At 40.2% G+C, this 11,140-nt stretch overlaps 1 protein-coding gene across 1 annotated transcript; it reads right to left on the bottom strand.

The window, feature by feature from the left end:
- Positions 1 to 315: 315 nt before the first annotated feature.
- Positions 316 to 10,910, bottom strand: TCTN2 (tectonic family member 2). The gene is made up of 19 exons (XM_027689349.1): positions 10,776 to 10,910; positions 9,915 to 10,028; positions 9,543 to 9,616; positions 8,672 to 8,867; positions 8,325 to 8,425; positions 7,882 to 8,078; positions 7,530 to 7,653; positions 6,768 to 6,903; positions 6,059 to 6,124; positions 5,139 to 5,267; positions 4,773 to 4,850; positions 4,376 to 4,456; positions 3,934 to 4,045; positions 3,444 to 3,547; positions 2,861 to 3,017; positions 2,076 to 2,201; positions 1,904 to 1,992; positions 1,017 to 1,128; positions 316 to 983 (listed from the first exon to the last, which is right to left on the bottom strand). Exons 1-18 carry the CDS (start codon positions 10,855 to 10,857, stop codon positions 1,022 to 1,024), a joined length of 2,073 nt encoding a protein of 690 aa, XP_027545150.1. The 5' UTR covers positions 10,858 to 10,910; the 3' UTR covers positions 316 to 983; positions 1,017 to 1,021.
- Positions 10,911 to 11,140: the final 230 nt, after the last annotated feature.

The following is an 11,140-nucleotide window of genomic DNA, read 5'->3' as shown; positions in this document are numbered from 1 at the left end:
GTGGGAGAGGATGTACGGGAGAAACGCGTTACTGGGAGAACATGATACAGTCACTGAATGTTAAGGGAGAAATGCGTTACACACAGTCACTGAATGATTAGGGGGTTGGAAGGGACCTCAATATCGTCCTGTCCCAACCCCCGCCATGGGCAGGGACACCTCCCACCATCCCAGGTTGCTCCAAGCCCCGTCCAACCTGGCCTTGGACACTTCCAGGGATGGGGCAGCCAGAGCTTCTCTGGGCAACCTGTGCCAGGGCCTCACCACCCTCACAGGGAAAAATTTCTTCCTAATATCCTGCCTAAATTTCCCCTTTTTCAGTTTGTGCCCATTACTCCTTGTCCTATCACTACAGTTCCTGACAAAGAGCTCCTCTCTGGTTCCCTGTATCCCCCTTCAGATACTGGAAGGTGCTCTGAGGTCTCCACACAACCTTCTCTTCTCCAGGCCGAGGAGCCCCAACCTTCTCAGCCTGTTTCCATAGGGGCGGTGCTCCAGTTCTTTGAACAACTTTATGGCCCATCCAAACCCCAAAAAGTCCCCAACATTGTGTTTCATCACCTGAGGACAATCAGAGAATGTTTCCTGCCCTGTGGAGCCCAGGTTGCCAATGCAAAGCATTAACTGGAAAAGAGAATTTTAGGTGGACACATGAAAACAGCTGAAGCATTGTGACTTTCTGAAGTGTGAAGCAGTCTGCCCACCACTCCAAAAATAGGAGTTTGCTGTGAAGAGGAGCTTCTACTCCAGCAGAAGAGAACCAGCTTGAGAGGATAAAGATCCATCCATGGGGATGACCCCAACCCTACTGTAGCCTCTGGGCTGAACTCGCCACCCTCTTGAAGTCAACTCTGCACTTTGCTGCTCCAAACACAGAGTCTGGAGCTTAAAACTAATTTATTATTTTTGGTTTAAATAACACAGCCATTTTCTGTACACTGTAAAAGTACTGATTTTATGTATTTTAAATGTTTATATAAATTGTCTACAAGATCTAAGAATATTTCTCCATAATTTTTACCTATCTGTTCCATAATTTAGAAAACCAAGGGTTGGTCATAATTACTGCAAGTAAAACAAGAAATGCCAATAGCAGGCCTTTAGCAAGACACTGGGAGTATGGTTCTCCTGCAAAAGAGAAAGAAAAAAAAGTGTAAGTGTATGAGAGCTAAATTTTAGTTTAGAAAACAACCCAAGGATACAGATTAAAGTATACACCTTAATGCAGCACAAAGCAAGGAAGTAAAATGCTTCATACTTGTGAAACTTCATACTTTTGTGTAACTTTAGTCCCTGAAGTTGTGCAGATAATAAACACAGGCAGTTGCCTCTATCCATGACACTCCCAGAAGAGTCCAAGTGCCTTGATGCCCTTTGAAATCCCAGACATTTAATCTACGGAGTCTCCCATGAAACATAATCCACCACAGTTTTACACAGAAGAAATTTAAAAATTATCTGTCTTAACAATATGGCAAATTTTTACTGGTAAAGTGAGAAACAAAGTCTCCCTCCACCCTTCAAGAGCGATGACGTACTCTGACAGTGTTACAATTACAGAACAATATTATAGAGTGACATATTCTTTGCCTTAACCAGCATATGTCCCTCCAAACCCCACGGGAGAGTGAAAAAGAATCTCTCCCTGCCAAACTGATGCTCACAAAATTTCAAGCTTGCCCAGAAAGTACTTCTAGTCATTATTTCTTTCCACTAGTCTAACTGAGAAATTAATGCATTGTCAAAAAAAACAAATAAACAGACTTTCTGGACTGTGCTTTCTAAAGGAGAAATTTTAATTCCCCACCACAAAGCATTCTTTCAGACTGAACTCCACGCATCTAATTATGTTTCAAGGAAATGTGGCCAGTTTGTGGCATCCCACATTGTTTATTGTTTTTACCTGTGTAAAACCGTGTCAGTGGATAAAACAGTTGTTGCAAGCACACATCATTTTGATTGCAGTCAAATTCCACATAAATCCTGTGGTATCTGGAAAAAAAGGACCCTTTGGGTCAATGCTGTTCACATTGCTGAGCACAGTGTGAAGTTATCAATGTTTTTACCAAAACTACCTTGTCTTTCGAACGGGTGGCTGAGCTGGGACTTTAACAAACTGAACAGAAGCCGTGATGGGCAGGAAGCTGAGGCTGTTTCCACAGCTCAGCCCACACTGGAACTGCCACAGGACTGTTGAGTAACTGTAACAATAAACACAACTTTGACTTGAGGGCTGTAAATGAAAATTTAGAGCCTAAACACGACCACGAAAGGACAAAATACACAGTATTTGGAAGGAGGTTGATAATCCCTGGATTTTCCCCCATGCCGGGGGAGAACCGAAGTCTGGAAATGAGCTAAAATGGAACAGAATCACATTTATTTAATTGGGATTGACTTGGCAGAGGAGGGGAAAGTGTTTGCAAAGTGAAAATTCCGTTTCAGGAAAGAATAAATCATTTAGCACAGCTCCCAAGAGCTCTGCAGTGGGATAAGCCAGAACATAGGACAATGTTGTCACTTCCACCACGTCACAAGAAATTAAAACATTCTCCTGATGGGATACCCTGGATCTGCCCACTGCTGGCAGCATCACAGATTTTATTTAATGTTAAGTGAAGTAGAACTATTATGTGGTTTTAAGCACTAGTTTTGTGGGTTTTTTTCATTTGAGAATGAGAAAGGTTAACCTAGTTGTGATCAAAGGAATTTGGGCTGCAGAAATAAAAGGCTTGTAAAAATTTTAAGTAACAAAACAACATTTTTTGTTTCTTAAGTTTAAATCTGGATTTGTTAGGTAAGGAAGGCTCAAAATTAAACATTTATATTGTCAGATAACCAGAGACACAACTCACTCTACCTGATCTGCACAGCAAGAATCTGTTGCTGGGGAATCCCTTGCACTGCTCCCACTTCAGCAAACATTATGTGAATGTTCAGGTTTGCAGGAATATCTGGACAAAAGCCTTTTAAGTTTCCAGTGCTCACATTCATACCAGAATTAAATGGATCAAGACCTTTGGAGAACAGAGTTATTTAAATGTAAATATTAAAGAAAACATCATATATTCCATAGTTAGATTATTGTCATGGTCCAGTGAAACACTGGTAACTGTCACACAGAAACAGATTAAAAATGCTTTCTCTATATAAAAAACACACAAAGAAAATTATTATACTTTTATTATTTAAAGGATTATATATTTATCTGTTGATATCTATTTATCAACAGGTAAATGCCAAGGTGTACAGGCTGGTAGTAAAATATTCAGTATCCACACACATACTGAGTTATATGCCTATGTGTCCACACACATGGAGAGATGAATCCAGATATATCAGTACTTCAGGTATTTGCAATTATGTTTGGGGTTTATTTTGAGATGCTCTATTCAGTTTATGGGCATATTTAGACTGTAAAGAACAACACAAACCTCACTTACGTATAATTTCCACCCAGTCATCTGGATCACTGTAACTGGAATTGTCCCTCTTTCCAATGTGAGTAGCTTGTATTAATGAATTCAATTTCTCAGTTACATTTCCTCTGCAAAATAAGAATGTAACATCACAAAGGAGGTAAATCTGTACTGTCTGCCACTCTGGGTCACAACCTTATTGTATCATAAGCTCGGTTTCCTCTGAAAGGTGTTACCACTCAACAGAAATAAGCTCAAACTCATGAGTTATCTGTTGAAGGGAAGAAATGGCAAAGTATTCCACCCCAACACAATCCTCATTTAAATACAGACTGAGGCCGTTATTATAATTTCCCTTTAAAAATTAAGTGAGACTTTTAACCACAGAAAGCTGAAACACACACATGAGTATTTCAAAAGAATGTTCCAGTGCTGGTAAGAGGCATTTGTAGACAATCATGTAATAACCAACAAGAGGGACACAGGGAGAAACAATTCAGCTTATGTGGCTCACCTTAAAAGGCTGCAATCTTCATTAATCCCAACTTCCAGAATGCACCCAGAGTAGGAGTCTACTCCAAATAAAACTGGTGTATAAGCTGCTGATGCACATAAGCCTCTGCCAGCTGTGAAATGAAACCATCTTACTTGAGCTTTCCTACAGCCACCTTTGGATCTCTAGCTTTCAGTTTTGTGCAAAACATCAAACATTAGAATGCAAACTCAACATGGTAGAGTTCAAAAATAGATACAAGTCAATTCAACATACATTTTGCAAGAAAGCTTTCTTGCAAAAGAGGCTTTCTCATTATCCTTTAAACAAAGGCTTGGGAAAGAAAAGCAAAATCTGGAGCAGATTTTTAACTAAAATATGTTTAAAAAAAATCCTAAAACCAACAAAGCCCCAACATTTTAGCATTAACTACAGTTGAAGTTGCAACCTCACAAGCCAGTACCTGGCTGCCAAATGTTTAGGGTTCCAAGAGGATCAGAAGCATTTATATTTGCAGCTCTCACTGGTTTTCCAACTTGATAACCTAAAGAGAGAAGGGTAAATCATGAACATTGTATAAGAATCTATAAGCATTAGCATTGTTTTACTAGTAAATGTCATCAATCTTGAAGTAAATGACCAGACATTTCCATTAGAGTGGGAATAGCCTCACTTTAAATAATCAATATCTATGCAACAAAAGCCTAAAAACCAATCTCTGCTATTGGCAGTGCAGGAAGGCAGGAAGGTGAAGGTTGGCAACATAAGAAAGTATGAAAGAAATATAAAACATAATCACTGATAATAATCTGCACAGTACAATTTTTTTTCTTTTAATAGGCAAAATAAAGTAGTAATACCTGTATTCTCAAGCAGTTCTTCTCCATCAGTACTCTTTAAACTCAGAAATTCAACTGTGAACCTCTGTGTCAGTATTTCTGGTAAAAGAAAAAAAATATGACTTTACTTTTAAATGAGTAAATTAGCAAAAAGTGTGGTGTAAATCAGCAAAAATTATGCTCTGTGTAGGATACAAACTTCAGTCCTTCATTAATAACAGAAGATTCAAAATAATACAAATTAATGGAAATAATCCCTTTACTTTTCTTTCCAGAGCCCCAGGGAAATTCATTTTAAGAAGTATTAGTAAACAAGAGATTCTATCACAGAATTTCCATGTTGAAGAAAAAAGTACAATAAAAAATCATTACGAAATGTCATGATACCTCCATCACACAAGCTTCCAAGAAAGACTGTGACATTTACTTGCTCAATGTTCTTGTCTTTGCAAATGAATGTATAATGCTCTGCAAAAGTTACATTTTGACACAGAACCTCGGCAGGATGAAGGTTTTCTGGCAGAAGGAAAAAAAAAAGGCCATAATGAAAAGCATTCTAATTAGAAAGCTCTGTTACTGCAGCTCAAAAAGAACACATTAAAACCCTGGCAAAATTCTGGGAATTACAACATTCATCTTTTTGAGAATTGATTTTACTGTTTAAATGTGCAATGGTACAATCTCTCAATTTATCAATATTTTAACATCAGCAGTTCCAAGTCCTTTTGTAGCTGATCCTCTGCACAAGAACCCAGCACTGGACTTTACATCACCAGCTGATGCCCTTCTCTGGACTGAGGACTCCCTCTGCTTTCCTCTCATCCCTCCCAGGGAGCCATCACTGCCCAGAAAAACTAATTAGCTTGGATTCCATTAGTTTATTATCCTCCACTGACTGGGAACCACTGTCCTACATCAAATAACTGCTGAAAAAGGCCCTTGAAAGGGCACAAGAACTTACAAAACAGAGACAATCATATCTGCTTACAGTCTGCCCTCCACACTTACATGTTCATCCTGGAGATTTTTTTAAGCATTCTTTGTATCTTTGTTTATTGCAGTTGTTGGGGTTTTTTCTTCTCAAAAATTAATTTTAATGTAAGATTTCTTGACCAACCTTAAACAAACAGGGGTAAATTAAATACTTCCTGCTTTGCAGGAAGCCAGTTTACTTTTTCAGTGTTAGTTAACTTACAAGATTCCTCCTAAGAAGTGCAGCAGGTAAATATTTTAGGCATCAAAATAATCTATGTCATATACAGTCTAGGTTAGATAAGAGACCTATTAATTAAATAGAAGACACATACCACTTTCAGTGATGAATTTGCCCCTGTCAGTGATGGTTCTATAGGTGACATTTTGTTGGATGAAATCTGAGAATGAAAAAGAAACACAGACCTACTGTTTTCACAACATCCTTGTTGTTATGAACATTGAGTAGAAAATTATTTAGAAAATTGATTTTGGTAAAGACCCAAACTTTTTATGTATTTTGAAAGCATAGCTAATTATCTCTGGGTCGTTAGACTAACAAAACTAGACAATTATGGAGCATAAAATAAAATATCTTCATGCTGGTAACCATATTATCTCAAACCCCAGAATGACTCTTCCTAAGTACTTGGTTTTGTAATGCAGAGAGTAACCACTTCTCAGCAATTCTCACATGCTGATACTGCACCCTCCTGACAGAAAAAGTGCTCTGCAACAGTCTGAAAATAGAAGCGGCAGAGATGCTGCCCTGTCACTTGTAGCCATAACCAGTAGGAGTCACCAGAAACAGGTAAATGGGAAAGGCAGGCCAATCCCACTATTTCTTATATGCTAAACCTTGGGAAATAGTGGGACACTTCCTAGAAGGTCATCAGGAACAGAACATCTCCAAATGTTGAACTACAGCCACCAGATAACAAAGGTGTTAGATGTAGCTACTGTGCCAACAGCCCTGGGGTTTATTCTGTTCTAGCAGCTCTGAGAAACAAGGAACACATTCCTGTTGGGATTTAGGCAGCATACCTGCAGTGCCAGTGTTTATCCTCACATGGTGGGGCAGGCCTTCCTTGTAAGACTCCAGACTGGTCAGGCACTTGACATCAAAGTCCTGGAGATACGCCACGGGAGCATTCCCAACACACTGCCCAGCCAGGGACTGCTGCAGGTGGGGCACAAAAATAACTGTGTTGGACCCTTTGCCAGCCCCTTGCCTTTCATTTGAAGGCTCTTAGTTAGTGGAATGCCCCAAATGTGCACTACGGCCACACGTGACACTTTGAGAAACAAGTAACCTGAGGTTACCAAAATATCTCAGTCCGTAGCAAAGGAGAGGTCAAAATTTTAAAAGCACAGCTTTAAAAATAGTTTCAATGTACAGTCTGGCTTTACCCTAGTTTGTCACAATAATTATAAGCAAAAAGTGTCTCTAAAATACAAAAGGAATTTGAATTATCACCAGATGACTGAGATTCATATTGCTCAGCAGGAAAACCAAAAAAATACAGAAGTCATAAACTGTTAACATGATGCCAAGATTGCTTTTACCTCTTGAAATAATTAAAACATTACCATCTGGGGGTGGGAAGGGAGATCAGGAAAGATGTTTTCTTTTAATAATGATGTTTTGCTGCTTTTTTTCTAATTTTTTTTTTTATGAAAAATATATTCCACCACTTCACAAGAGCAAGTTGCTGAATCTGGTTACAAGGCCACAGGGAATGTGACGTAGGGAAAGTATCAAACAAACCAAGAGGAATCAAAAGCTGATAAACACAAAGTGATTACCTGGGGAATGGTAAAATACTCATTTTCTTCAGTTATAATTGGATCTCCTTGTCTGTAACCAGTGAAAAGTCTCCCAGGAGAAGTTTGTAAAGGGATTGTAAATGCAGGAACTTTGGGTGTAGAACTGCAAACAAGTTTAAAAATTAAACAGTTCTTTATTCTCTACCTCACACAAATAATGACACGTTTACTTTCATGTCCCATGTTCTAATATAGTACCAATGACATTTCTCCATTTGTATTTGAAGTTCACACCCTAAAATCCTGATTACAAAATAACTTTCATTATCAAAACAGGCTCATTTTCATGTCTAATGTGTATGGTGAGAAAATTAACTTTCTTAAGACTTACGTAGAGCCATGATAAAAATAGCCAAGAAATGGTGTGTTGTCAAGAGAAGACTGTACACAAAGGAAGGGAAACCACTCAGGGGTGTATTCCATTGACTGGGAAGAGCACAGCTGATCAAAAGGTGGGTTTACATCCCCACCAAACACCCCAGTGAAACATGATCCATTGAATAATTGCTTCAAGTCTGGTGTACACTCCTGAAAGGAAAGGAATAGTCACTTTTAAGCATGGTGATTGCATTAGCAATGGCACTATAGCCATATTTACAGATAAATCAGTTTTGTAGAGAGAGGTCATGTTTATTATTAGAAATACTGGAAAATCCAAACAAGCCCTGTGGCCCCTCTAGGCTGAAGCATTCAGTACCTTTCACTCCTCCCAGATAACAGAGAGAGTTTAGAAATTTGACAAACACTAATCAAAGTTTAATATGAAATAAGTACCAGATCACAGCAACAACGAACATCACAAGCTCCAGCTGTCAAGTTACAAGGACAAGAGCCCAAGGGCTGAAAGGCCTGGTTTGGGATGATAGTTGCATTTTCTGTAACAGAATTAGAAGAGGAGAAAATCAGACTAAGTGGATTGAAATCCAGATAAACAGACCATGCACATTGCAGTTTATTCTGACTGTGAGGAAATTAAAATTTTTTTAATTTTTTAAAATTTTTAAAATTCCATTAATGATTATTCAATATCTCTTATTGCAGCCCAAATCCCAATTTTTCCATGCAGAGAGGAAAAGAACAGCCAAAATGCCATTTTTTCTTTGACATATCTAAACACTTACCTGAGACATTTCCTGCAAAGGAAGAGTTGGCAAATATTTCAGCTTGAATCAGGAGCTGTGCCAGCCTCACTGAACCACGGCAAGCTAAAACCTGGAGTGTTTCCAGCACACAGAGAGGTGAGGGGCAGCAGTCAGTGGCATTGGGCAAACACAACTCCAGGCTTCTGTTCAAGCTTACAGTCACTTTGGAAGTGTTCTGGAAAAAATGCAGAATAAAGTTTGACAGCTCTTATGCCTTGTATTAAATTGGTCTTAATTATACCACTCATCAGCTTCTGAGAGAGAAGTTGGAATAAAGTGGAATAACAGGAGTAGGAGACTGGAATGACAAAAGGTTTGGTACTGTGATATGCAAATACAGCAGGGATATGAACACACAGAGAACTTTTTAGGGCATGTATGCAGATTAAGTTACTTCAGAAATCACATGCACAATTCTAAAGAAAAAAATCAAATATTGAAAAGGGAATTTCAGTTTTTACAGTTCCCTTCAGTCAAAAACTGGAATGATAAAACCCCTAAAGAATTACATATAACACTGAAGACAAGTCTAAGAGCTCATGTTCCAGAGCTCATGCTGTATACTTTTTTATTTCTAGTACATCCTTCCAGCAGATCTGCAAGAGCCTCAAATGCTCCAGCCAGCCAGGAAATACAAGCAGTTCTGGAGAGGAGGAGAACAAGGGACCAGTGTCAAAGCTGCACCTCAGCAAACTCCAGCAAGGGCACCCACACAATATATCAAGGAAAACAGGCAAGGGCAACATATTCAAATGAAGTTGTTAGTACATTAACATTATGCTAGTATTTAATTAGCCCTTAATATATGACAATCGTTCCCATTTTAGGGAAGAATCAGTACTTTACATACCATACCAGGTGTTACATCCAAATTCCAATCACCAGCTCTTTTACTTCCACCGCAATTTGCAACTTGCAATTTTCCTATAGCAAAAAAAAAGTATTCCACTGTCATTTAGAAAAGACTGGGAATAAGAAGTACATTTAAATTCCTCTTGTGCCTTCAGGTACACACACCCTGAGGCCCACCTGATGCAGAGTCAACAGAGAACTAAGGGTTTAATCACAGAAGTCCTCTGGAGTTCCTGTTTCAGTAATGATTAAAGCACTAAATTAAGTGCATTACCATTTCTCCAGTAGTTTTAATGTCAAAAATGTTAATAATAAAAAAGTATTTATTTACATACGGGGGAAGGAGAAGGGGGAAGTGAAGTGTTCTTACCTGTCTCTTCATCTCCAGGACTTAAAATTACAGAAAAAGTAACTCCTGAAGAATTTCCAAGAAAAAATGAATTGACTCTGTGCCCTGACATATGGATAAATGAAGGCTGAAAGACTAAAAAGAGAGAGAAAGAAACAAGTCTTAATAGACACTGCCTGAAAACGGTAACATCTGTAAGACATATTTAGGTCTTCTGCTTGGCCTAGATTCTTATATTCTTATACTTTAAATTATCACAAGTAGAAGAAATATATCTTGTAATGCCTAGTGCAGGGTTGTATTTACATTCTTGCCAAGAGCTGGAGCAGTGGGTTCACCATAGCTTTCTATACCACGAGTTTATATTTGTGAAGACACTCAGTAAACACGCAGCAAAATAACATTACAGCAGGAGGCTGCAGCACTTACAGCCCATGCAGACACTACACAGCTCAGGCAAGACCATATTTCACATTTCTTACTGACTTCAGTTGACACTTCTTAATTTCTTGGGGCTATGAATGGTGCCAGGAGTGTCCTGCTACCCGTGATCCAAGAATTGCGGGCTCCTGACCTCAGCATGCGGACGCAGTGTCAAGTTTAGGGCTCCGAGCTGGGAGTTTCGCTGGATTTTTCGTTACAAACTTTACCAAGGTTGAAAGGTTCGACATAAGCAGCTCCACCCTCCCTCTCCGAGTCTCCCTCAGACTCTGGTGTTTGGGCAGGGGCACCCAAGACCTCCAACCTCGCCGTCCCGGGGAACCCTCAGCGGATCCGCGACCTCCCCTCACGCCCACCCGGGCGGGTCCCGCCGCAGACCGACTCCCATCCCCACACCCCCGGAGGCCGCCATTCCCCGCGGCCCCTCACGCCCTGACCCACCGGGGTCCCCGGCCCGCTGCCCGGGGCAGGGAGCCGCCAACAGCAGCAGCAGCAGCAGCGCCCCGAGGCCGAGAAGCCCCATATCTCCTACGGCGGCCGCTCGGCCGCCATCTTGCAGCGCCAGCGCGGCGCCATGGCAACGGCGAGGGCGGGAACGGCGGCCGCCTCAGGGAAGGCGGCCCCGGGAGCGACGGGCCGGACACACAGCCCGGCCGGGCCGCCGCACGGTGGCGTTGCAAAATATGGAATATGTAACAGTTACCCTAATAAAGGATGTTGTTTGATGTTTGGTCTTTGTATACTTTCAAGCCTAATCAGCAAGAAGGCAGATTTAATCCGTGAAACAGCCAGCTTTATGTTAGCAA

The sequence above is a fragment of the Neopelma chrysocephalum genome, unplaced genomic scaffold (genome assembly GCF_003984885.1).
Source record: "Neopelma chrysocephalum unplaced genomic scaffold, ASM398488v2 Primary Assembly neopelma1_77, whole genome shotgun sequence".
Classification (NCBI taxonomy): Eukaryota; Metazoa; Chordata; class Aves; order Passeriformes; family Pipridae; genus Neopelma; species Neopelma chrysocephalum.
The sequence above is the reverse complement of the archived record's forward strand: the minus strand, read 5'-3'. Positions and strand labels throughout refer to the sequence as shown.